This window comes from Heterocephalus glaber, unplaced genomic scaffold (assembly GCF_053883595.1).
Source record: "Heterocephalus glaber isolate CG9 unplaced genomic scaffold, H.glaber_assembly_v1.0 deba00001608, whole genome shotgun sequence".
Lineage (NCBI taxonomy): Eukaryota > Metazoa > Chordata > Mammalia > Rodentia > Bathyergidae > Heterocephalus > Heterocephalus glaber.
The window spans coordinates 39,802,887-39,830,165 of record NW_028258379.1 but is presented as its reverse complement, the minus strand read 5'-3'; the positions used below and the strand labels follow the sequence as shown (position 1 = coordinate 39,830,165).

At 49.9% G+C, this 27,279-nt stretch overlaps 1 protein-coding gene across 1 annotated transcript in view; it reads left to right on the top strand.

The window, feature by feature from the left end:
• Window positions 1–27,279, top strand: part of Cdc42bpb (CDC42 binding protein kinase beta) — a 94,103-nt gene that overhangs the window by 41,271 nt on the left and 25,553 nt on the right. The window contains exons 3-13 of the mRNA XM_004836907.4: window positions 557–640; window positions 3,139–3,234; window positions 7,419–7,567; window positions 16,569–16,662; window positions 18,180–18,380; window positions 20,074–20,322; window positions 21,765–21,844; window positions 24,300–24,466; window positions 24,544–24,663; window positions 25,445–25,578; window positions 26,948–27,190. Coding sequence (XP_004836964.2) covers window positions 557–640; window positions 3,139–3,234; window positions 7,419–7,567; window positions 16,569–16,662; window positions 18,180–18,380; window positions 20,074–20,322; window positions 21,765–21,844; window positions 24,300–24,466; window positions 24,544–24,663; window positions 25,445–25,578; window positions 26,948–27,190 — 1,617 coding nt within the window. The remainder of the gene's footprint in view (window positions 1–556; window positions 641–3,138; window positions 3,235–7,418; window positions 7,568–16,568; window positions 16,663–18,179; window positions 18,381–20,073; window positions 20,323–21,764; window positions 21,845–24,299; window positions 24,467–24,543; window positions 24,664–25,444; window positions 25,579–26,947; window positions 27,191–27,279) is intronic.

The window sequence follows — 27,279 nt, the reverse complement described above, 5'->3', positions numbered from 1 at the left end:
CCTGACCCTGCCCAGGCCGTGCCATGCAGTGATGTGGCTGCTTTTCCCAGCGTGAGGAGCCAGTCTCGTGCTTGTTCCCTTTTGTAGTTGTGGAAACTGAGGCAGTGAATTTGCCCAGGTTACTCCAGGGCCCGCACAGTGCTCGCCACCTCTGTGGTGCAGACTGGATGTACGACAGGGAGCGAGAGGTGGAGACCGCCTCTTGGGCAGGGTATGCGTGGCCCTGAGCACAGTGAGAGAGCTCAGGAGCCACTTGAGTGCTAAGAGCTGTTGGTTTGTTCTCAGTGGAGATCTCCAGATGTGATCCAAGTTGGGGACAGTGAACCCTATGTGCCCGTTGCTCAGTATTGAAGCTTGAAGTTGAGTCGCAGTGCAGTTAAAGTCAAGTTCCCATGGTCACAGGGACTAATCTGCATTTAGCAGGAAAAGTTTGCTTTCCTGAACAGCTCATTTTTCAGGGCTCCCAGGAACTTAGGATTTTGCTATAGCTCTTTGAAGATGCACTAGCCTTTTGTCCCACTAACTCCATTTTGTGAAACTCACCTTTGTATTCCAGGTTGCTGTTGTCAAAATGAAGAGCACTGAGAGAATTTATGCAATGAAAATCCTCAACAAGTGGGAGATGCTTAAGAGAGCAGAGGTGAGAGTGGGATGTCACATAAGCAGGTGGGAGCAGGGTATGTGAGAAAAGGGCAGCTACCTCCCCAGCCCGGCTCCCCTGCCAGACAGTAGGCACTCTCTGCAGCAGCCATCAGCCTCCTGCCAGCCTCTGCTCCCTCCATGCCAGCCACAGTCACTGTACTACAGGGTTCTGGCTACTGAAAGGCGAATAGCAGCCCAGGACCTGTAGGCCTCTGTCTCAGTCCGGCAAAGGCCCTGCATAGACATGGCATCCCTGCATGCAGTCTTGGTGCGCTTCCTTAGTTCTCGTTGGCCCTGCCCCTGCAGCACACACATAGCCTTGGTCTCATCTCTGCCCAGCCGCAGTGTCTGCCCTTCCACATCCCTTCCTCCTGGTGATGCCTGCCTCGTCCTCTCAGGCCTGCTCCATCCGTCACTCTCTGCAGATAACAGGACAAACTGTTGGCTCCAGCTAGGTCTCACTCTGGAGTGCAGGCTTCTGGTAATGTGGCAGCTTTTCCCTCCAGCCTCCCCCCGCTCCTGAAGCTCACATCTGAATCTCGTATGGCTCACTCTTCCTGGCTGTGTCAGAATCCTCTTTCCTGCTGTGGCACTGGCACAACATCTTCCACCCGTTTATTGCCTAAGAAGTAGGTGTGGCTTGGCTGAGTTACCACCATTTTGCAGTCACCTGGTAGCCTCATGACTCTGACTCGGCACCTGAGTCCTGTGGTCTCCCAAAAGCACTGAGTGTCCTCTTCCATCCTCTCCCAGTCTCCAGATCTCTTAGTCTCTCTTAGCTACCCCCGACCTGCCTCAGCCACATGGCCTTCTCCCCAACCCTGCAGGAATTCGGCCAACTGAGGCCCTTCCTCTTTGAGGAGAAAAGCGATCAGGGCTCCAAGGACATGGGAGGTGCAGGGTGTTTGGTGTGAACCCAGCAGATCTTAAGAGGCAGCATGGCTGCTGCAATCTGAATTTGGTTACTGTACACAAACCCAACCTCTTTGGCCCTCTCAGAAGAGGCCTAGAGTGTCTGCTAATCATTATGACGACCCTGGAGTTTATATAATGGGATATTTTTACCATCAGTCTGTCTGTATCTACCTGTCAGTATCTATCCATCTATCTCTCACACATATGTATCGATATAGAATGCTAGTTGTAAGTAATATATCTTTTAATTCTTATGACTTATTTTAAACATTAAACTTTACAGTATTGACATCTAAAAAGTTTTCTTTAAAAACAGATTAAATGGATTGGATAGTAGAAGAGCCACTAAGCTGTGTAAGTTCATAGCATTTATTTCACCCTCTTTGGTCATTAAAACACACTAGAAGCCAGGCATGGTGGTGCATACCTGTAATTCCACCACCCAGGAGGATGGCAAGTTTGAAGCCAGCCTGGATTGCATAATGACACAATGTCTCAAAAAACCAAACACCTAACAGCCCTACTTTTGAACAAAAGAAAACTGCTGAGTAATAATAGACATTTCCTATCTGTGGGTCACCATGTAGGGCATCCTGGCTTAAGACTGGCTTTGTCCTGACCTTGCTGGTGCAAGAGGCCAGGTGCCCAGAGAGCTGCCCCTTGCAGAAGCAAGAGGTGGAGGCTCCTGGGCTGGCTGTGGCTACAGTGGGGCCCTGGCGTATCTGTTTCGTTGTGGGGAGTGTGCTGGCTGGTCGGCAGGAGGACAGCTCCCCAGTGCTCAGGTGTCTGAGACAGTCCTACCCAGGCGTGGGGTGGGATGGCCACTGGGCAGGGAGGTCAACATGAAGCTGAGCTACTCATGTCTGCACATGTGGACATCGACTGCTGCCTGTCGCCCCCTTGTCACGTGATAATGAGTAGACGTGAGATGCATGTTTATTTTGAAAGGGAAGTATCTTACAGGTTTTGAAGAGAAAAATTTATAGAAAACTCAAATGAAAGAGCAAGTAAAGCAGGCCCTGGGGCCTTGAGTCACAAATCTTCCATAGTGTGCATATTATGGCAGGACCGAATTACTTCTCAGCAGAGGAGCCCCATGCCTCGTAGGGTGTGCACACTCTGTCTCTGTTCCTGTCTCTTTGCCCTTCACCATTCAGGTAGCCTTTTACCCAGCAGCTTCCGGCCATTGGTATGCATAGTGGCATCCTTTTTCCTCTGACTAAGTCACGTTTCAGATCCTAGGCATAGGACAGGGCAGCTGTGGTGTGGCACATATCCTTGGACACATGAGGAGGCCAACCTGGGGAGGGGGAGATGAGGGGAAGCAGCAGCTGAAGCCACACATGAGAATTGGGTGACTCTAACATGTGGGCTGAAGACATGGCCCTCGGGGACGGAAGGGCAAATGCATTCTCAGTGGTTACAGAGGAAAAGAACCAAGACAGCAGCTTAGCTGTTGCAGGATCACTGGGGGCAGTGACGAGTTTGGCTCCCGGAGAGGCGAGAGCCCTGTATTGAGCACCACACCCCACAGGACACTTTGCCACTCACGCACAGCTAACTGTTGCTCCTCCCCCACAGACCGCGTGTTTCCGAGAAGAGCGCGATGTGCTGGTGAACGGCGACTGCCAGTGGATCACGGCACTGCACTACGCGTTCCAGGATGAGAACCACTTGGTAGGTCTGCCCCAGCCTCCCTCAGCCTGCACCACTGTGTGCTGCCTTCAGCCTGGCTGAAGCGGGGCCTGGCTGTAATGTCACAGTCAGTGGTAGGGTTTGATAGTCACAGACACAAAGGTCTGCATAAAAGTCTGTGCATCTTCTCCAGTCACTAGGTTACCAGATTACTGTGCTCTCCAGCTGTCCTATTTATCATATTTAAATAGCCTGGAGCTCTGAGACATTTCCTGACATGAATCAGGTATGAGGTCAGGAAGCAGCTGTGGGGATGACACTACTTCAGCCCCAGCTGTGTGGCTGTGTTGCCTGATGTTGAAGATGCCATTGCAGGCCTTCTCACCATGTTTTGGGTGACTCTGGATCACCTGCTTATTCTTACCTCATTTCCTTAGTCAGTGAGTGCCATGATCCACATGTGAGTGGAGCTGAGATGGACACTGGGCAGCTAGCTTGGAAGTGTGGGGAGAGCAGGCTGTGGCCTTGAGCCCTGAGTGGCCTGCAGGAAGCCTGTTCTGAACTTTCTCTGCTGGAAGGATGTCCTAGCCTCAAAGCACCCCTGGCATGGAGCTCAGGGTGGACAGGCCCTGGGCAGACTGGAGGAGCAAGTCTTGGTTTCACTTGTGGCCAGTGCTCTTCTACAGCTGTGGCCAGGCATGGTACAGGCCCCACTGTCACCACAGCCTCCGAGCAGGGACCTGAGGCCCTTTGATTTTTCATTTTTGAGGTACTAGGGATTGAACCCATGGTCTTTGCTTTTTTTAATTAATTAATTAATTTATTTATTTATTTATTTATTTGGTACTGGGGATGGAACTCGGGACTTTGCGGTTGTAAGGCAGGTGGTGGCACCTCTGAGCTAAATCCCTGGCCCCTCAGCTACTTTTATTTTGAGACAGGGTCTTACTAAGTCTCTCAGTTTTCCAGGCTGGGCTTGAACTCCTGTTCCTGCCTCAGAACTCCTAGAGTGCTGAGGTTCCAGGCGTACACCACCACATCCAGCTCTTCCTTTCCTGAAGTGGCTGACCTAACCTCTTCACTCTGAAGCTCCTTAGTCATATGTCCCATTTGTTCATAAAAAACAGAATAATGTAGGGCTTCTTCTTTTCATATTAGAATAATCTCTCAAACATCAAAAACTTACTGGCACGTCTATAATCCTAGCTTCTCATGAGGCTGAGGTGGGAGGGTCTCGAGTTCAAGACCAGCCTGGCCAACAGCTTGGAAAAACCCAAACCATTAGATCTGAACACATAGGAGTAGGTAAAACACGTGTTAGCTGTTATGTAGCACTGAAGCTGTACACATCTGCTCCAGCAGAGGGCCGCTGGTGTCTTTGGGCACCTGCAGTGCGTCAGGCCTGGGTTATCTTGGGCAGTCTTCCCAGTGGCTCTGGGAGTTGGGCCTTTGTGCTTCTCATTGTTTATAAATGGGGTGTCTGGGGCACAGAGAGGCGTGGCCGTGTCCCCGTGGTCCTCACACGGATGGCAGCCACTGTGCTAGGCCCCTGCCTGAGCCTGTCTTGCAGGTGGCAGGTGCCCCTGGGCTGTGTCAGAACCCTCAACTTCCTCCAGGGAGCACTGGACAGCATGAGTCTGTACAGAGGAACATGCACTTTTGGTAGGCAGGCATTAGCCCCTGTATTCTGAGTTGAGGCGAATCGATTTAGCTCAGTGGCTCTGCCACCTGCCTCGAAGGCTCAAGGACTCGAGTTTGATCCCTGGTACCAAAAGAAAAGAAGAATCCCAGAGGAAATGCCATTTGCTTGAGTTTTTGGAGTGGCCCAATGCGAAGAATGATGAAAATTGAGGATGGGAAGAAGACAAAGGTGTGGAAGATTTCCAGGATGTGGCTGAAGGTCCCAGTAGGGGAGCGGCAGACCTGCTCCCTGCCAAATTGTCTGGGTTGGACCGAGGCCCAAGTGCAGGCTGGTGTCCGTGACCCTTGTGACATGGAGATGAGGCTTCCTCTGACCACCAGGAGCCTGGCAGTGCTGTGATGTGTGTAATGGGCATCGAACTTGGAGTCTCACAGAAGTTAAGCCCACTTCACCACTAAGTGTTGCCTTACTGACTTAACTCAGGATCTTAAATTGTATGACAGAGTAAATCATTGGTTTAGTTCTTACTCCAAGATAAATTTTTACTTTTTTGCTTTACATACCCTTCCATGTTCTTGTCTTATAAGCTTCTTTTCCAAGAGAGAGTTAGATTAGTCCTCCATAATAGGCTTTTTGTTTTATCTTTGTCGATTTCTAAGTTGGCACAGGAACCGTTCAGGTCAGCTGTGTGTGGCCCTTGACTCAACCCCACTGCTCTGTGTGCCGCAGACCTGGGATGTTTGCTGTCCTGGTCCCTCCCTACCTGCGTCTTCGCAGCTGCTGTCCTCCCCTCCTCCGGACCACCTGCATAGTGCCTGCCTGGTGTCCTCATTGCCTGTTGCCCCTCCACATAGCACCCTGCCCTGCTTGAACCATGTCACAGCCTTCCCAGTCCCTATCATGGCTGATGGCGGTGGAGCCTGTTCTCTCTGGCTCTCCACACACCTGTCTGGAGTGAGGCCGCCCCTCGGGCCTCTACTGGGCCCGCACCCCGTGGTCAGTGTTCAGGAGCCCCTGGCCATGCTGCCAGCCCGCAAGGCCTATGTCTCTGGCCCTTCTTGCCACTGCTGCTTGCTGTGGTCCACCTCACTGCACTAATGTGGGCACTGTCAGCAAGGACCGTACCCTTCTGCTGCACATCTGGTTCCCGCCTCCCAGGGGTGCCGACAGGCTCACTAACTCGGCAGGTTGTCCACTGAGAGGCTGTGTGTGGCACGAGTAGGATTAGGCATGGGAGACCCTGCCACCCTGGGGTTCCCACCGGCCTTCACAGTGGGGAGGGGATTCTTGAAGGCAGGGTGAGTGGCTGCTGTTGACATTGTGTTGAGCACAGGGATGTGCAGTGCAGGCTTCTCTGGTTCCTCAGGCCCAGATGGCAGCATGGTGGGAGGTTCCCTGTCTAGGGGGCAGGACCTGTGCACTGTCATTCTGAGGCCTGATCCAGCTCTGTCATTTACTAGCTGGGTGACATGGGCTGGTCACTGGAGCTCCTCTGTAAAACGGGATCTTGATTGTACTTAGGGTGAGGACTAAGAGGCCACAGGCCCAGGACAGGCAGCCTGAAGGCAGAGCCTGTGGTCACACAGTGGACATCAGCTGTGGCTGCTCATAGGTCCTAGATTCATTCATTTATTTTAGAGACAGGGTCTTGCTATGTAGTTCAGGCTGGCCTGGCACTCACAGTGCCTCTGTCTCCAGAGTGCTGGGATTGCAGGCGTGTGCTGCCACACTCACTGCTCCTTGATACATTTTAGGGAATAGTATTTTCTTCTTGTGTAAGAGTTAATGGTCTGGACCAGAGCATTTATGTTTTCAAAGGGAAGTAGTGTCAGAGTCGGCACTTCTCCTGGGCCAAGCCCTCCAGTGTCTCTAGTGTGGCTGAGGCAGTGTGGTCCCCAGCAGTGCAGTTTCAGCTGTCACACTGCCATGGATTGTGGTGGTCTCACCCATCCTGGGCCTCTGACTAGTAAGATGCCTGCACTGGGGCCTCCTAAGTGCCTGGGCCTCTCTAGCCCGAGCTGCCATCCTCAGACAGAAGGGTCTCCAGCACCTGGCACACACCCGGCCTGGTGGCCATATGCCATTGTGGAAGACATCTCTGTGTTGCTCTGGTTTCTTCGTGAACCATGGCTTTCTGGCTCATCTGTGGAGAGGGCATAAGTGTGCTCCTTTCCGCTCTCTCCTGATGCCATCTTTCCCACAGGAGCTGCTGGTGCCCTGTGTGGTTGTTGACCACCCACCTCCCTTCCCTGGCCCACTACCCACCTGTGCCACAGAGCCTGGCAGACCAAACCCAAGGGACGTGGTGGGCCGTGAATCATGCTCTTTGAATCACCAGCTCTTGGAGGATTTTCTCCAACCACAACCCTGCAGTTGCTTGTTCACTGATTAGATAGAGCATGAGTTTGTTCTCTGCCACGTGTGTAATGTCAGTTGCAGCAGCATTGTAGCCTTCCCAGAAGAGACATTGGGTGGCCGCATCCAGCCGTGGAGTCACAGGGCTCCTGTGGGAAGTGTGGCCTTGACTTGTTAGGTTTAATGGTAACTGAGTGTTGTTCTGTCTCCTTCTCGCCCTGATCTGCAGTACTTGGTCATGGATTACTATGTGGGTGGCGATTTGCTGACCCTGCTCAGTAAATTTGAAGACAAGCTTCCGGAAGACATGGCGAGGTTCTACATTGGTGAGATGGTGTTGGCCATTGACTCCATCCACCAGCTTCATTACGTGCACAGGTAACCACCCCTTGTGTGTTTACAGGCAGCCCCTGAGTATTCCTCTGGGCGTTCCCTCAGGCCCAGACCCAGGCAGCCCTGCAGTAGTGAGTCCACCTGTGAGCAAGCGAGCAAGTGAGTGAGCGAGCACAGCATGGTTTCCCCACAGCATACCTGGTGCCCACATTTTCGATTCTGTCACTACGATGATGGCCTGGCCTCTGTCAGCACCTGCTTGGCTGTGATCTTCCTGTGGTCCACCCTGGCCAGGAGGGGCCTGTGGGGGTCACCCCACATAGCCCTCACAGGGGCGATTGGGTCAGGGATGGGGGCTGCTGTTGAAATAAGGTCTTGCATAGTGCTTTTCTTTTGTCCCATGTACTCTTTAATGTGCAGTTGTTATGCTTCTTTAAGTCATTGCAGTTTTTGACATTTAGATTTTATGTTTCATCTTCTTGACAGAACTTTGCCTGATTCACAATAGAGAAATGAGGTCTTGTCACAGGTCTCCAAGGAAATTAACCATCTTTTTATTTTAATTTTTTTGGTACCGAGGATAGAACTTGGGTCCTTGCGCTTGTGCAGCAGGCAGTGAAACCACTGAGCTAAATCCCCGGCCCTAACCATCTTTTTAATGGCTTATCCTGTCCTGTTTGCCCCTAGTTAGAAAGCCTCCTCCTCATTTTTTAATCAGCTGCATAGTTCCTTCTCTCTCTCACTTGACCTCCAGGCACAGTTGGCAAGAAAGTATGGGTTGGTTAATTGTGGGTGTGGTTTTTTTTTTTTGAGGGGTATTGGGGATCGAACTCAGGACCTTGTGCTTGTGAGGCAGGCAGTGGAACCACTGAGCTAAATCTTCAACCCATTGAGGGGTTTTTTTGAGACAGGGTCTCACTATGTAGTTCAGAGTGGCCTTAGACTTACTGTGTAGCCCAGGCTGGCCTTGAACTTGCAGCGATCCTCCTCCCTCAGCCTCCTGAGTGCTGGGATTATAGATGTGTGCCACCACTCCTTGCTTTGACATGAAAATATATAATTCAAAAACTTTTTTCCTATAAGACAACTCAATTCCATTTCAGTGCATGATGAACCCAGTCTTTTTCTTTTTTTTGGTACCGGGGATTGAACTCGGGTCCTTGTGCTTGCGAGGCAGGCGGAGGAACCGCTGAGCTAAATCCCTGGCCCCCTGGTCTTTTTTTTTTTACCTGTAAGTTTGCAGTTTATTTACAGTGGTACCTTAGTTTATGAACTTAATTTGTTTTATGATTTTGGAGAGATGGCTGGCTATGTTTGGGGAGATATCCGTGGTTGTGTTTGTTACCTGATGCATAGTTTCTGAACAGAAGCAAAATTTTGCCAAATGCTTTTGTTTGTGAACTGAACTGTTTGCAAATAGAAGTGTTTGTGTACTGAGGCATTACTGTATTTTTTTGCAGTCAAAATTACATATCTTTTATTTTACAGTTGACATTTTTTGGATTTCGTTTAAGAAATCCCTCCTAAATTCAAAATCTAGCAGATATCTGCATTTCTACTAAGAGTCTACTTAGCATTTTCCTCTTTAAAATAATCAGATAGGGGGGCTGGGGATTTAGCTCAGTGGTTCTGGCACCTGCCTTGCAAGCGCAAGGTCCCGAGTTCGATCCCTGGAACCAAATAAATAAATAAATAAATAAAATAATCAGGTAGGGAACAAGTCTTTTTATCTTATGAAAAAATAAAACACCCCCCCAGAAAGATAAAATAAAATAAAACAAGGGCAGGGGATTTAGCTCAGTGGTTTCGCCGCCTGCTGCACAAGCGCAAGGACCCGAGTTCAATCCCCGGTACAAAAAAAAAAAAATTTTCATAACTAAATAATAAAGGAATGACAGTAGTTACTACACTATGTATTATTATCTTCAAAATATTTACTCCAAGACATAAACCAAAATGATTCTTACAAAAAAGAAACAGACAATAACTCAAACTTTCTTTTCAGTGAACTAAGATGAGCCATGGCCCAGTCTCAGAATGGAGCCATCAGTCTTTACAGGATGCCTGCTTGCCGGTGCTGGTGGGTGGGTTCGGAAGTTGGAACTGTACTCGGTGGGGTCAGAAGTGCAGTTTCCCGGGCACAGGCGTGGTGCCACTGACTGGCACAGCTGTGGCCAGGGCCCTTTCCTGAGGTCGCCAGAAGGCAGGGCCTGCCACCCATGAGCTGCTTTGGCAGCTGGACCTGTGGGTGATCCTGAGCGAGGAGTTAGAGGGAGCTAGGGTCCAGGACACCAGTGTGTGTCAGTTTCTTCCCGAGGTCAGCCTGGGGTACAGGAAAGGCGGAGGCTGGAGGGGCGGAGTTTCAAGGGGGAGAGAGCCAGAACCGTTCGCTGGCAGAGAGGGCCAGAGAATGGAATGAGAACGAGCAGAATTAGTGATGGGATATTCAGAGAACAGAAGGATCTTGGAAAACAAACCCTGGGAATATACAAAGCTCTGTAGAAGGTAAAGAGGAGGAATCCAGCAAAGACTGACCCCAAGAGGAAGCTCAGGCAGTCAGGGAGACTGAAGCCTGCGGGTGGTGGCTTCTGCTCTGGAGTCAGCCCCGGGAAGTGCCACCAGGAAGCCCCACTAGGGCCGAGCTTGGCAGATGCTCAGTGGGGTGGAGCAGGCCTCCTTTCCAGCAGAGCAAGAGCAGGAATGGGAAGTCCCTGCAGAAATGGAGGGATGACTGTATGAAATACATTTATATAAAAATATTTTCTTTCTTTTTTTTTTGCCATTAAGTTTATTGGTACATTTTAGGTATACAATACAGTTAGATTCATCATTGGGATCTTGTACCTGTACATGATGTACTTTGATTATTTTTTCCCCATTTCCCTGCCCTCCCTTCACCCCCTCCACCCTTCCCTATTTGCAAAGACTTTGTTTCCATTTTTTTTCTTTTCTCATATTTTTTATTTTCCCTTCTTTCCTTTCCCCTACCCCTCCCACTTCCCCTACTCCTTTAGACCTTTTCTTCCTATTATACAATATCAATTATACATTTTTTAAATTACAGTATCAAGATCTAGAAGATGTTACCACAGATTTTACAGAATTTCAAAGGATATAGAAAGCATATTACAAAAATGTTTTTTGAGATAAATTTGAAAACTTCTAAGAAGTACTTTGGAAGACAAATTAATGAAACTAACTCTGGAGGAAATATAAAATTTGAATAGCACCTATTAAAGAAAGTATATTCCTAGCTCGAAAACCTACCTATATGACAACAGCAGGCTCATATACATTTCAACTGATAAATTATATCAAACATTTAAAGCAGAAAAAAGGAACACTTCTCCCATCATTTTAGGAAATCAACATTGTGCTAATACTAAAACTGGATAAAGATAATAGAAGAAAAAAGTATGAACATAGATAGAAATTTGTTTAACAAAATAAACTATTAGAAGTCAGATCTGGCAGTATGTAGAAAGTGGTTTTATTATAGGGATGGCAGTGTTGATTCAGCATTGGAAGATCTACCCCCAAAAGTCATCTTTTTTTTTTTTTTTTTTTTTGGTACCAGGGATCGAACTTGGGACCTGGTGCTTGCGAGGCAGGCAGCGGAACCACTGAGCTAAATCCCCGGCCCCTAAAAGTCATCATTTTAACAGAGGAAAGGAAAAAGCCATATGATTCTGTCAGTTGGAGAAAAAGTATTGGACTAAATTCTACAGCTGTTCATGGTAAAAGCTATCAGGAGACTAGAAGTAGAACAGAACTTTCTCAACAGACCAAAGACATGTACTCCATACTTCCAGCAAAAACACCTTATATGACTGGAGAAGATACAATGCTTTCTCCCTGAGGTGGGGAACATGGGCAGATATGCGTACTCTTCATCTGTCCATTAAACTTTGAAACATAGGCCCATACCAAAATAGTCTGGCAATAAAATGACGCAATTAGGATAGGATTGGCAAGGTAGAAGTAAAATCTTTATATGTAGATGAAATGATCAACTACAGAGAAAATACTAAGAAATTTCTAGGAGCCCCTAGAACTTGTATTTGAATTTAGCAGGATTAGAAAACACAAGATATATATATAAAAATTCAGGTCTATGTATCCTTGCTATAAATGAAGAATTGGATATTGAAATTTAAAAGTTATGTAGGAGTACAAAGGACCTAGAAAAGTAAAATAAAAAAAAAAAACAGTGTTGGAAGACATTTAGTACCTAATTTTAAGACTTCCTCTAAAGCTACAGTAATCAAGGCAGTGTTGGTGTAAGGAAAGACATATAGATCATTGGAATAAAACAGAGAATCTGGAACTATAACCACACATATATGGTCCACTTAATTTTGAAAGATTATTAACAGTAACATTTTATAGAACATAAACTCAATTCAAGAGCAGAGGAAAAGATAGTGTTTTCAGCAAATGGCACTAGAACACCTGGTATCTGTATATAAAAAGTTAACCTTGGGCCGGGGGTTTAGCTCAGTGTTTACGCCGCCTGTCTCGAAAGCACAGGGACCCGAGTTCGATCCCCGTTACCAAAACAAAAAAAAGTTAACTTCAACCCTTCATTTCCATACATAAAAATAACTTGAAAGGATCTATGAACCTAAATATGAAAGACAAACTATAAAAGTTTAAGAAGAAATTATAAGGAAAAATGTTTATGAATTTAGGATAGGCAAGAATTTCCTAGGATGTAAAAAACGTGATGTATAAAAGAAAAAAATTGGTAAATGAGATTCCATCAAAATTTAGAACTTTAAATGACATCGTTAAGAAAATGTAAAGCAGTCCTTAAACTATAAAAATATTTTCACACTTGATTGTAGTCGAAGTGTGATAAAAACATTATATCAAAATATTTTTACAAAAATGTTTTATCTTTTTTGTATTAAATTCTGTCCGTAAGCGCCCGGGGGTTCGTAGGTTGTTGTCCATGAGGCTACACACAGCTTTTCCTGAACTGTCCTAGAATGAGGTGGATGCATCACATGTTTTAAGATTAGGTCATTGCCTTACTCAGAGTGTACTTGCTCGTTTCAGGAGACTTCGTGTTACACTCATGCCTGATCTTGCCATCTGTATCCACGTTTCGTCAGATGACCCAGTGGTGTCTTTTTGGTACTTTCTTCTCTCCATTGTAGAGTCCAGCCAAGGGTCACACATTACATTTAGCTGTTACCCCTTTTTAACCCATTTTGAGCTGGACTAGTTCCTTATCCTTTGTCTTACAGGATGCTGACATTTAAAGAATATGTGTCCTGCTTTTTAAGCACACTTCTCAGGTTGGTTGGAATGCTGTTTCCTCCTGATACACTGAGATTGTGCATTTCTGGCTGGCACGTATGTGTATGACTATATTGTGTCCTTCTCGGTCACACCTGGATGCAGACATTGCTATCAGCCCTACCATCAGCCCTACAGTGCTGATGAGCCAGGTCACCCAGTTATGATTTTATTGTATTTGTTTCCTGTTGTATAGTTAGTACTGTTTTCCCTGTGGGCAGATTCTTAAACCCAAGCCAGTATCTTCTTCCTCCTCCAAATCTCCTCCCCAGGTCAATTGTCCCATCAACCAGCTGTGGGGGCGCACCTGCTGGGCGGGTTCCAGAGCAGTGATTGCTCACTGCAGGCTGTCCACACCAGCCCGCTGCGCTAGACCTGCAGCTGTTAGGAAGCGCCTCCCTTCCCGTGTTTGACCCTGTACAATCTGTGTGGATTCAGGGAGCTTTTTTCCTCCTAGTGCTTTATAATTTGTCACTGTCTTAACTGTTTGCCTGCCCAGAGTGTCCTGTATTGGCCAGCAGAAGCCCCTTCCAGCCAAACCCATGTTTGTGACTTGGCCTCCCTGGGTTTTGTGTGAGGGCAACCTCAGATTCTGGCACATCTTGGACCTCAGTGCCCCGGCTCTGTCATTTCTCTCTGGTGCTCTGATCCTTAGCAGGAAATGGCCTGAGTGACCAGGACCAGCGTGCTGAGTGTGCTCCTTGCAGCAGGGGTACCCTCTGCACCCCGCCAGAGGGCACCAGTGAACACAGGTGTGTGCACACAGATGGTATCTGTCCATACATGTCTACATGCACCTGGTCAGCCCTGCAGTTTGGGAGCTGTGAGTTCACTTCCTAGCTTCTTCCATTCTGTTTTTTGGGTTTCCTCCTGCTAGTGCCTCTGGCTCTTTGTAGCATGAGCTCAGTGACTCCTCCCCTCAGACCCACGTGTGTCTGAGCAGCTCCAAACTGCTCTGCCCCAGCACTGTCCCAGACAGACCTCCCTCCCACCCCAGGATCCCACTGCCTACCTGCACCTCCATCGAGTTTATGCTCACAAGTCAGTGGACCTGTGATATGTTGGTTTTTCCCGCCCCACATCCTTTCAGTGTGGCGCCCAAGTCCTGTTGGGCTTGCTGGTTTCAGCACCTTCTACTTTAGGCTTTGCTTCCCACCTTTGGGGACTGTGTGGGCACTCGTGTGTTTCCCAGACACCACTCTGTAGGAAGTGCAGCTCAGAGAGGGGTCAGACCTTCCATACCTCCCCTTCCTGCTCCCGTGTTCGTTTTCCTATTTCCCCATTCCTACGAGGTAGGGTGCTAAGTTGCTAGATGTGTTCTTCTGCATTTTGTTTTTTTCATTTAACTATGTGTGGTAGAAGTCCTCCCTCGCAGGTCATGGAACTCTTCATTTTTTTTTCCTTAAAGTCTTTTATTGGTACATTTTAGGTATACAGTACATTTACATTTATCATTGGGTGCTTGTACCTGTACATGATGCATCTTGGTTCTTATTTTTTCCCCATTCCCTGTCCTCCCTTCACCCCCCCCACCCTTCCCTATTTACTTAGACTTTGTTTCCATTTTTTTGTTTTCTCATAATTTTTCCTTTTGCTTCTATTTTTTGACATTTTCATAGTGCTCTCCTGCGCAGATGCCTTGGTTCATTCACGCAGCCTCCTGGGAGTGGTCATGAGGGTTTCCAGTGTTCTGTGGTTGTGCAGATGTAGTAATGAGTATCCTTGTGCATGAATGTGTTTGCATTGTTAGTGTCTTCAGCTGCTCCTACAAGTGGCATTGCTGGGTCAAAAGAAATCAAACATGTGCAAGGGATTTGGCTCAGTGGCACCACACCTGCCTCGAAAGTTCAAGGTCCTGAGTTCGATCCCTGATGCCAAAAAAAAAACAACAAAACATACATAGCTTTAGTACATGTTGCCACTTCCCTTGGGGTCACCGCCCCAGCACTATGTGAAATTGTTTGTCCCAGCAGCCTTGCCAACAGTGTTTGGAGCTTTGGAAGTTTTGCCATCTGATGTTTGAAAATGGTGCCACAGTTGTTTGGTGCCTCTCTTGCAGGGTGGGCGTGCCTTCCTCCATGTGTTGTTTCCTTTTTACTCACTTCTCTATAAGATTTCTTTCTTTTCTTTTCTTATTTTTTCTGGTACCAAGTATTGAACTCAGGACCTTGCACTTGTGAGGCAGGCGCGGTGCCACTGAGCTAAATCCCTGGCCCCTTGGTTTTGTTCAGGTTGGCCTTGAACTCACTATGTAACCCAGGATGGCCTCGAACTTGAGGTGATGCTCCTGCCTTGGCCTCCTAAATGCTGGGATCACAGGCGTGCGCCACCACACCTGGCTGGTTTTTGTTTTTCTCATCGTCTGTTGGGCCTTCTTTTGGGCGGGGGGGTGCCTTGTCAGTGTGCAGGTCTGTGTCTTTCCTCGGGAAAGTCCTCAGGTTAGGGCTGAAATACTGTGCTCTGTGCTTGGGTTGCTCGGGCCCAGCTGCGGGTGTGTGACACCTCCCCGCCTGGCTGGCATGTCCATCTCCAGCTGCTTCGCTCAGACTGCCCCCCTTCTTCATCTCTTCATGCTTCCTCCATCTTCCTCTCGACTTTAGTGCTCTTCACTAGATTTGAATTTAAATTTGTTCTCCTTTGGGCATCTTATAAATTGGTATTCATTTCTGAAAAGATATTATTCTTTATCTTCTATTTCTTCCCTGAGTTAAGTCCACTCTTTATTTCTGCTTGTTTCTGTCCATTTCTTCTTTTTTAGGTTTTTGAGTGTTAATTATTCATCATGGGATTTTGGTTTGGTTTTCTTTTCCTGAGTACCTGTTTGAGGGTATTTATTTCAGTTAGGAGTGCTTGCTAGTCTTTGCTTCGTGGTTGTGTTTCTTGGTAAGAACTGTTTCTTCTGCTTGCATTTGTCTGTGTGCGCCTTCCTGGGCTCCGTGGACACAGGCCGGCCCCTGCCTGGTGCATCCAGGCATAGTCACCTGCTCCTGCAGGAGCATGGTGCCCTGTCCCACCTGTCTGCTCCAGGTGGTGCTGCTGGGAAGAGGCTTGGCCATGTCATCAGGTGCATATCTTGCCCACTTCTGAGTTTGTGTCTCCTCCTGCTCTTCAGGCCTCTTCGCTTGCTCTGCAGGGAAGGAGACAGGCAGCATTTGGGAGTGCGAGGAGCACTGGGGAAGCGGCCTTCTGCGCAGCGCGGGTCCCGTTCCTGTGCTTGGGACACGGCTCGCCCCTCCGTGTGCTGCTTTGAAGTACACGTGGGTGTTGGATGCTTGTTACCTGCAGCAGCCGACTGGGCCTCCCCTCACTTCATGGTGCCACTGCCTGGCTTCCTCTGACGGCACACTGTGTCCCTTGGCTCTGTGTTCTGTGTGTGTAGCGCTGCCCACACTGCACCGTGTGGCACTGCAGTGACCCGCATGTCACACCTTTAGACATCCACTGTCACCCTGAGCTGTGTGCAGGCCTTTTGGACACAGGCACCGCATTGTCTCAGTCCCAAGGCAGATTAGCTGGGCGGGAGATGGATGGGGAGGGGCAGTGCCACCCCGGTGGGCCAGGGGGCTTTGTGTATGGTGGTGGTGGCGGGGGTGGCTGCCCTGGCAGCGGTAGCTTGGTGGTCACAGCTCTCCTGGCAGTGCTGGTGGCCGTTCCTCACTGATCCCTGACCCATTGCCAGCGAAGGGCAGCAACCCAGTGTGCTGCATGGAGTTGGTTAACTTTTGTATTTTTTTCCTCTCAGAGACATCAAACCTGACAATGTCCTTTTGGACATGAACGGTCACATTCGCCTGGCTGACTTCGGATCCTGTTTGAAGATGAATGATGATGGAACTGTAAGTATTTCTTTTAGAGATTTTCCATTTGGTTTTGACTTTGGCTTGTAGTTAGAAGGGGTTTGAATGTTTAATTTGAGATACAATTAAGAAATCAACTTTACTACCTGGATGTGGTGGCACACACCCATAATCCCAGCACTCTGGGAGGCTGAGGCAGGAGGATCAAGGCCAGCGTGGGCTATATAGTGAGTTCAGGACCAGCCTGGAATAGATAGTGAGACCTTGTCTTAAAAAAACAAAACAAAACTTTATTAATGTAAATTAAGAAAATGAGTCCATTTAGGAGTTTACCGTCTTTGTTGTTTTTTGAGTTGATGAGGGTCACCTGAGCCTTCTAGGAATGGTTCCTGAGACCCCAAGGGCAGCTCCCAGGACCACTCCGCCCAGCCCTGCCCAGCGTGCTTTGTGACCAATTCTCCAGGCACGTGGCAAGTGCCCTCCTTCTGGGCAGGACTCAGGCCCTCACAGGCCAGTGACGTCCCCACTGCAGGACAGAGGCCCCATGCCCTTCCTCCACCTGCACCATGGCCAGCAGCTTGGCCGCGTCCAGCCCTGCTCTCGTTACCCTAGGAGCTCAGCCTTGGGGGTCTGGGAGTATGCTGTGAGATGGTTCCCCAGGTGAGCAGCCCATCCCTTCCTCCCAACGGTTTCCAGGCCGCCCGCTGTACAGCATTTCACGGGGTGTGATGCTGTTTGCTCACTCTTTCCACAAAGCCAGTCTCTTGCTTTGAAGTCCTGCCCACAGCTGATGAGGTGGCAGGTGCTGCTGTGGAGCCAGAGCATTGGTCTTAGTCACCCTTCTTACCTGCATGTCTCCCATCAGAGTCACCACCAATGCAGGAGGCAGAGTCATTCAGACAAACAGCTGTCACCGCACTGGCCCCACGCTCTCCCCAGAGGGGACTCGAGAGACAGTCTGGGCCAACGGCTCCCCCATCCCTGCCTCAGCTTATTCAGTGTCCTCTTGGTTCTTGTGATGACCGGCCCTTGCTGGTCACAGCTCAGGAGAGGTGTCCCCACATTCAGGCACAAGGCCACAGGGAACTCTTCTCTGCCTTCGGAGGGATATGGTTACCTCCAGCCCCTGTCCAGGCAGGGCTGGAGTGCACCAGCTTTCTGCGTGCCATCTGGCAGACCCAGAGTGGTGTTAGGAGCGCAGAGCCCTTCCCCAGGGTCTGTGTGCTTGGAGGACCAAGAGCTGGGCTGGGCATGCACAGTGCCAAGACACACTGAGCATGAGGTGGGACAGAGGGTGGGGATCCTGCCTCAGGGCCTTGGAGGGGCTGCCACAGCATGGTGGGCATTGGGGCTGGAAGACTGGCACCCTGGGGACCATATGATCTTAGCACTGCAAGAGTGTTGGTCTTCCCTAATCTTGAGTTAGGCTTTTAAATCCTGGTCATTCACTATTCCATGATTATTTCCTTTCCTGTTGCTGCTGGGCTTCAGAGAAAGTGTTCAGAGGTTGTGGTTCGAGGCTCTGGAGTCTCCCTTCAGCACCTCCTCCTCCCCAGGTCCAGTCCTCGGTGGCTGTGGGCACACCCGACTACATCTCGCCCGAGATCCTGCAGGCCATGGAGGATGGCATGGGCAAGTACGGGCCTGAGTGCGACTGGTGGTCCCTGGGTGTCTGCATGTACGAGATGCTCTATGGGGAAACGCCCTTTTACGCTGAGTCGCTCGTGGAGACCTATGGGAAGATCATGAACCATGAGGTAAAGGCCTGGCGCCTCTATATCCTGCATTTTCCAGCACCTGGCACAAGCCTGAGGGAGAGGGAGGTGCCTGGGTACAAAACCTGTCGGGGTTTGGGCCGGGCGGAGAGGGACTTGGTTGCACCTCACTGCTTGCTGATGTGGGAGAGCTGGTCACGAGAGGGAAGCTCCAAGGGCTTCTCGGTGTCAGGAGAAGCAGGCTTTCCCGTGACTGTGCTGAGTTCGGGTCCATGGGAGCTGCCTGTCGCTGAGATGCCAGCCCGAGTGAGAGCCTGAGAGCCGTTCCCTCGGCAGTGTGCTCCCAGGGGTCCCTAGTTCTTCTTTCTTCCCCTCTTCCAACTCCTACTCTTCCCTTCCATGTTGCCCACCTGCTGTCTTTTGTTTTCTTTTTTTATTATTTCCGCTTCTAATTTTTTTTATCTTTTTCTTTATTCTCCTTAGTCAGATGTCTTGCTGATGCCATTTCAATCCTACCAGTGTGTTTGTGACATTCTTTGTCCCTGGGCCTTCAGTCGCACACTCCTGCACACACATGTGACCACACACACATCCCAGCACTCCCGTTTGTGTGCTGAGAAGTCCTCCTAATTGCTCGTGTCGGGCAGATCAGCCTGAAAGTGGTAATGCTTTTGTATTTAACTCCAAAGCAAAGCAAAAGCTATTATTTAAGAAAAATTTGGGCTGGGGATTTAGCTCAGTGGTTCTGCAGCCTGCCTTGCAAGCTCAAGGACCCGAATTCAATCCCAGTACCAAAACAAACAAACAAACAAAAAAAAGAAAGAAAAATTTTCCCCAAAGGGCCGGGGATTTAGCTCAGCTGCACAGTGCCTGACTGGCAAGTGCGAGGTCCTGAATTCGGTCCCTGGTACCAAAAAAAGAAAACCAAAAACAAAAAACATTTCTCCCAAAGTACAGTATATTTTTCATTTATAAATTAATACGTTTTATATAAAAGATCACAGCACACAAGGGCACTGGTAGATGGCGAACCCCCACCCATCAGTGGTCCACACTGTGCAGTGGCCCAGGAGCCGCCATTGCTGCGTGTGGAGGTGATTGGTGAGGTTGCCCTTGAGTAGGTAACAGCAGGCTCTTAGCTAAGCTCTCGGACTCCTCCGTCGCGAAGGGTGTGTGGCCTGTAGTGTGTGGGTGTGTATGTGAATGCACAGGTCACATTGTATCGGCCAATTTTTGCAGATGTATTTTGGCATCTTTCTGTGTAAACACACAAAGGTGAGCCTTTCTTCGTGTGTATGCACTATTGTTTTCATGAGCCCTTTGGATGCATGTGTAGGTGAACTCCCATTCTCATGGCCAAGCCGTAATGCAGTTGTGTGTGTGCTTCCGTAGAGTAGGTTTCTGGACTGGGTTTGCCCTAGATACTGCAGGATGCATTCTGAAGGTCGTGCTGCTGCCCAGCACCCATAGCACACCTTCATGTTCTGTGCCACTCTGAAAAGTGGAAATTTGTCATCACTGTAACTTACAGTGTACAGTGTGGTAGCAGGTCAGCTGTGGATGAAAACTGGAGAGACTGTCGGTTTTCTTGTCTCCCTCTTGCAGTTGAAGTTCCCTGGCTCTGGTTTGCCTTTAGGTATCGTGAAGTATAAAGGGCTGTTGTTTCCTGTGTCCATACAGCTCAGACTTCTCTGGCTACGTCCATCCACTTCTGCACTGCTTTTTACCTTCACAGGAGCGATTTCAGTTTCCTTCCCACGTCACGGACGTCTCTGAAGAAGCCAAAGACCTCATCCAGAGGCTGATCTGCAGTAGAGAGCGCCGACTAGGGCAGAATGGAATAGAGGACTTCAAAAAACATGCATTTTTTGAAGGTCTAAATTGGGAAAATATACGAAACCTTGAAGCACCTTACATTCCAGACGTGAGCAGTCCCTCTGATACCTCCAACTTTGACGTGGATGATGATGTGCTGAGAAACACTGTAAGTGTCACGACTGCTGGCCCCGGGTCTGGGTGTCAGCAGGGTTAGGCCAAGTTGCTCAGCACCTTAGTAAGTTGCAGGGCTGTGCTGATTCATGAAATATTTGGCAGTTGTCTCCTGAAAGTATACTTATACAGCAGCCTTCAGCTTGGTCCTTCCTGCTTCCTTCCAGGGATAGATTACTCAGTTTGACTTTTAGAACTCATCAAGAAGTGTTTTACTTTTCTTTTTGTCATATTTTTTTCCTTTTCTAAACAGAGTCACACACCTGCTTGTGTTAGCATCACACAGCCCTGTTGCCACTATGTCAACATAATGACTTGAGTGAGACAAGCCTGTAATCCCAGCACTCTGGGAGGCTGAGGCAGGAGCACTGCTTGGGCAACTGAGCAACACCTTATCTCAGGAAAAAGAGAGAGAAGTGCTGGAGATACAGCTCAGTGGCAGAGTGCTTACCTAGCAAGTTGGAGGGTTTAATCTGAACTGCCAAAAAAAATTGTTTTGCCCTCATTAGACCCTTCATGTCCCTTGGCTTCGGGATGGAGAAACAGGTTTTAACCACATGAGAGAGAAAATTTTATTTATTCCTTAGTTAAGAGAATTTGTCATGTAAGATTTTGCCATTTGCTACACGGGCTTTATCCCTCTTATCCTCTTAAAGTGAATGAGCTTGACCCTGGGAAATTCCTGCTTGTTTGGGGTTCTCATGCAGAAGTGGGGGTCCTAGGGAGAGCCTGTGAAACCCCTTTTGCATCTTCGTGGGAAGTTGTCTGCTTAGCTTAGCCCTTGTGTAGATGCCTCCCATTCAGTGTAAGAGCTAACTTCAGACCCCACAGAAGAGCCTGTGAGAACTGGTGAAAGGCTTGTTCCTAGATGCCAGAAAAATGACTCCATGCTGAACTCCCCAGATAAATACCTTTGATTTTTATTTAAGGTCCTCCACCAGGCCCAGGGATTTAGCTCAGTGGTGCTGCCGCCTGCCTCACAAGCGCAAGGACCCGAGTTCGATCCCCGGTACCAAAACCAAAAATCCTCCACCTGAGAAATAGAATTGTAATAAATAAATAGTCTGCCTTTGGGCTCCAGAGCCTCTTTCTGCCTGAGGCCTCTTTTGGTCAGAGACCTGAGAGTCCCATCCATGCCTGTGCCCCAAAGTGCTGCGCTTGTCCGCGATGTTGCATCTGTACTCTGGCTATGCTGAGTTGGGCTTTCAACACTCTCGAGCTTGATCCAAGCGGTCAGCACAGTTTGTGGTGTGCATTCCAGGGGCAGAGGGACAGAACCTGCTGATGCCACACAGTCCTGCGGCCACCACATGGAGCGGACGTCCACAATCCTGGCACTCTTGCCCCAGTCCCTTCTGACACACCACACTAGAATAGACTCTCCTCTTTCCCACTGTTTGAATGTAAATTTTGTGTGTGTTTTCTGCTCTTATGCAGGAAATATTACCTCCTGGTTCTCACACGGGCTTCTCTGGATTGCATTTGCCATTCATTGGTTTCACGTTTACGACAGAAAGGTATGTGTGGCTCTTCCTCCCCACCAGAACCTCCCTGGGGGGACAGGGTCTGAGTGTGGGCACCTTTGTGGGCACATGCCCTAGCCAGGGGGCTGGGAGACCTTGCTCAAGGGAGAATGGAAGGGCTTGTCCATTAGAAATACACGCCTGATGCTGCAGGTCTGTGTCAAGGTTGGCACACTTTTCTAAAGGGCAAAATAGTGAATCTGGTCCTGTGCCACATGATGTTTCATCAGACTGCATATGCTGTGTGGTTCTGAGAGGTCACAGTGGACATGAGAATCCTCAGGCCTGGTGCTGTCGTGGTCCTCCTAAGGTTTGCTGTAGAACAATGCCTTACTCATGTGTTTGTGTGCTGCTCATGTAAACATGTCTACTGGCTGCAATTGTACGCACCTGTAATCCCAGCACTGTGGGAGGCTGAGGAAGGAGGATCCCAAATTTGAACCCAGCTGTGGGGAACTTCAAAAGCCTCTGTCTCTAAAGGAAGGGCTGGGAATGCAGCTCAGTCTGAAGGCCCTGGGTCCAATCCCCAGTACTGGTAAAAAAAAGAAAAAGGCACGGCACACACAACTACTGTACAAATTACACTCGATACTACAGTAAACAGCCGTGCACCTGGTTTGCCTCTGTCCTTTGGTGAACTGTGGAGGGTGTCTTCTTAGGAAAGAAAGCTCACCGTAAAGCATTGTGTTCAGCGTGTAGCTCGTGTTCACCACATCTCTTGATTGCGTCTTTTCTCTTGTATTTGATTTGCTGTTGCATTGTGTGAGTGAGCTGTGATGTTTGCACAACACAGTCTAATGGCATACTTCTTAAAACATCGTCCCCATCCTTAAGCAACACAGGACTATAATTTGGGGATTGTGGTCTCTCTTGTCTGTTTCTCTTTTCCTTTTACAATTGTTTGTTTGTGGTGCTGGGGACATGCGAGACAAGCACTACATCCCCAGCCCTTTTTATTCTTTTGTTTTGAAACAGGGTCTGGTTAAATTGGCCACGCTTGACCTTGAGCTTGTGTTCCTTCTGCCTAAGCATGTGTGCATCACCAAACCCCCTCTACCCCTTTAAGCAGTGTAAAAGCCACTCCAGCGCCTGGATGGCATGAGAGCAGGCTGTGGTGGGCTTTGGCCTATGGGTCAGTGTTGGCAGGATTTGTTCTCGAGACAGAGTCAGTGGTCACAGCTATTCCCACCTGTGCTCAGCCCCGCACCGTCTTCCTTCAGAGCACTGTGCTAGCTTTTGTAAGGACTGGCACCCCAGCTGCATATTCCATCAGTGGAGTTGGGACACGTCCCAGGTGTGGGCAAGCCCTCAGGTGCCAAGACTGCACCCCCATGAGCCGCTTTGCAAGTTTGTGTGGCCTGATTTTAAAAGGAAACTGAGGCCAAGAAGTAAAAAAGGTAAAACAAGACAAATACTCCATTTCTGTGCCCGAAGGAAGGTGGCAGAGCTGGGCTTGTGGCGTCTTCTGGGAGCTGGCTGCTGAGCCGGTGAGGGCCCTCAGGAGAGGCTGCCTCTGCTCAAGCCCGTGGGAGTCTCTGTGGGTGTGAGGTTGGGAACTCACCACAGGAAGTGCTGAGCACCGTATTGATGAGGCCCCTGGTGCAGATGCCCTTGGCCTTCCCAGTGCATCTTAGCTTCCTGAGTGCTTTTCATGCTTGCAGGCACCAGGCTCCCCAAGGCAGGGTGCCCCCTGGGCTCTCCTTCCAGGACAAACACCACAGGGCCCTGTGGAAACACTGGCCAGGCTATGCTCTGTAACAGGTCCTGCATCCTGCTGCATGTAGCAGGCTCAGTGAGGGAAGTCAGAAAGGTTTTCCTGACATTGTGTCTTGTAAGGAGCTAAGCAGAGCTATGTAACACATGCAGTAGTCTGAGAATTGAGGCTTTTTGGTCAGAGAACGTCGTCAGCTTCTGTCTGGGCAGGGCTGGTGCTTGCACATGCACACGCACAGGTGTGGTCATGAGTTGACTGGGCCTCAGTGGCTCAGCGCTACAAGGGCTGTTTCATGTGCAGGCCAAGCAGGGGAGCTCCAGAGGGTTGACAACTGTCTCAGGTGCCTCAGCCAGTGAGGGTCACAAGTAGAGGGTTTCAGTGGCCTTTGGGCCCCCAGCCACCTGCCAAGACCCTGTGCAGGTGCCCTGTTCACCCAGCCTGCTAGGCAAAAGGCCTTGGTTGGGTTTTCAGTCGGGTGTGAGTGTGAGGTAACAGGCATGTTCCCTCCTCGTGGAGGCTTTCTGTCTGGCAAGCTGTGAGGCCGTGTCCATGTCGGGCCCAGTCCCAGCCAGCCCTCTGTGGGCTCATCTCGCTCTGGCTCCATACGCAGTAGTCTTTTCACAGACATTCTGTTTGTCACTTTAAAGACACTCTGGCCCCAGGAAGTCTTTAAATGCTAATGAAGTCACTGTCAGTTCTTGGTAGCTGAGAGAGCCTGGTGCTCTTACTTTGCAGCTGTTTTTCGGACCGAGGCTCTCTGAAGAGCATGATGCAGTCTAACACACTCACCAAAGATGAAGACGTGCAGCGGGATTTGGAGAACAGCTTGCAGATCGAGGCTTACGAGAGGAGAATCCGCAGGCTGGAGCAGGAGAAGCTGGAGCTGAGCCGCAAGCTGCAGGGTGAGTGACTGGGCAGCGGGCCCAGGCTGCGGAGCTCGTGTGCACACATGGCCATGCTCACGCTGCCCCTCTCGTAGAGTCCACTCAGACGGTGCAGTCCCTGCACGGCTCCACAAGGGCCCTGGGCAACTCAAACCGAGACAAGGAGGTCAAGAGGCTGAATGAGGAAATCGATCGCTTGAAGAGCAAGGTAGCAGGTGAGCCCTCTCTGTTCCTGGGTGTTCCTCTCCTGGGAGAACCCTTTCTGAATCCTTTCACAGTTCGAAAGCAGAAAGGCCTGAGGTTCAGCACTTACTCCGCGTCCTGGCATTTATCTGGGTGCCTGTAGTTATCTCCCCACCTTGTTGGATTGTGGGGACTTTAGAGCTACTACCTGCAGTTGGTTCCCTTGTTTTCTCCATGGGCTCCCGCTTTTCCTCTGTGTGGCACTGGTGGTTCCACAGCCTCTTGCACGCATGGCTGGGCCTCCCTTCCGTATCCAGGGGCCAGACCTCCCACCACCACCTTCTGTGGGTGGTTTCTGGATGTGAACGCTTCTTCAGGCTCAGGTTCCTCCCCTCGACCTGGGCTGGCCCCGCGATCCACTTGCATCTCCAGGTCACTGTGACTGTGTCCTCTTCTCCCCATTTCCCACCTGAGCCTGCTGTCCTGATCCACACAAAGACACGGCTGAGTCAGTGTCTCGCTGAAACCTTCATCACACCTGAGAAGGGCCAGGTGCTGTGCTTACGCTGTTCACGGGGACTGTGACTCAGGCACGTGCTCCCAGGGGTTCAGGGTCCCTGGGGAGAGAGTGGTCAGAATAAAGTCGGGGCCTGCTCATTCCAGGGAGTGTGTGACACGTGAACGTGAGAAAGCAAAGAGGCCTGTGGCCGAGGAGTGTGCCCCAAGTTACCAGATAGCCCTTGTCACTGGGCCAGCTGACAGCGAAACCCCGCAGGCCAAGGAGCACAGGCACAATTGCTTCTCTTTGCCCAGATTCGAATAGGCTTGAGCGGCAGCTGGAAGACACTGTGACGTTACGCCAGGAGCATGAGGACTCTGTACACCGGCTGAAGGGCCTGGAAAAGCAGTACCGCCTGGTGCGGCAGGAGAAGGAGGACTTCCACAAGGTGGGGGCTGTGGGAGCAGAGCCCCGGGCCCTGGTGTGCAGACTGTGCCCCCAGCCCCCCAAGGTGGCAGCAGGGCCAGAGTCCCTGAGCCCTGGAGGCCTAAGGTGCCCACTCTGCAGCCTCTGTTCTTAGTCCCCACCCCACCCTGCAGAGCATGTGACATCGTCTGCAGTGACCAAGGAAGTGCAAGTCAGAGTCCCCCTCCCTGCCCCATCACACCCTCTCTTGAAAGGGCTTCCTTGGTTACGAGGGTCGCTCTGAAGAGGTGGTGTTGAAATAAGTCCTTTGTCAGCTTTATTTTAAAGAAGGTGTCAGACTTCACGCTCGGTCCAGTGCATTGATGGCATAATTTGGACCACGCTTTCTAATGTACACCTAAGTCCTTGAGTATGTAGTCTGTTACCAGTTATCTCAGCATGCAGGCTGTCCAGGCCAAGTGTGCTGCCCTCCCACCTGTGGTGACTTGCCCAGGTACAGTGTGGGGACCTGTGGCCTCTCCTTGCTGCTGTCCTGTCGGAGTAACTCCCCTGAACCGAGTCAGAGCAGCCTGGTGGACGCTCTGCCCTCCCTGTTGCTGGAGCTGCCATACTCCAGGGCATGCTGCCTCCAGTGTCACACCAGTGGCGTGACAATGACCAAACAGCCAGGCTGTCACGTGACTGCAGGCACTGACCAGTTAGGTATCAGATGAGCTGCAGGGAGACGAGAGCTGTGAGCATAGCCAGTGGCAAGGCCAAGCTATGCCTGCCCGGAGGGACACCTGTGCCTCAGCACTTGTGACGAGTTCCTGTTGTGATTGTTTTACTCTTCCTCTCTTTCATTTTAATTGAAAGCATGTGCACAGTCGTGGGTGCCCAGTGAGTGACATCTGGGTCGATGACACTGTAGCGGGGGTCCCATGAGAGACCCCACCTGGTGACAGCAGGGCTCTCTGGATTCACGTGAGGATTACAGCACAGAACCACTCACCCTTTTCAGAACCTGTTCCAGTCACTAAGACGCAAGGCCACGGGTGTGTTCTGTTCTGGGTGTGTTTGAGTAGGAACAAGATGAGCTGCCCAGATCCCTGCTTTGTCTGCCTCTGTGATTGTGCGGCTGAGTTTTGGAGCCACAGGTCCCGTGTGCTCAGCACTCTGTGCCACGGTGCTGCCCTTTCCTGTGTGGAGCAGGTGTTCGGCACTCAAGCCCAGTGGGCTTCGCACAGGCTGCGTGTGTGGTGGAGGGCGGAGCAAGGAGCTTTCTCAAGATGGTGCATTCTGGCCTCTGGCCACAGTCTGATGGCATTTGCCGCCACAGCAGAAGATTGAACTGCTATTTTCCCACACTCTTACTAAGCACACATAAAGCATCTGTAATTCTTTTCGTCCAGCAATTGGTTGAAGTTTCAGACCGATTGAAATCCCAGACCAAAGAACTCAAAGATGCCCATCAGCAGCGGAAGCGGGCCCTGCAGGAGTTTTCGGAGCTCAATGAGCGCATGGCGGAGCTCCGCTCCCAGAAGCAGAAGGTGTCAAGGCAGCTCCGGGACAAGGAGGAGGAGATGGAGGTGGCCATGCAGAAGATCGACTCCATGCGGCAGGACATCCGCAAATCTGAGAAGCTCAGGAAAGAGGTAGCTGCTCAGACACTCAGGAGATGGCATTGATTGCACCTGGGTATAATCTTTTTTTCTTCTCTTTTAGTTGTGCTGGGGTAGAATCC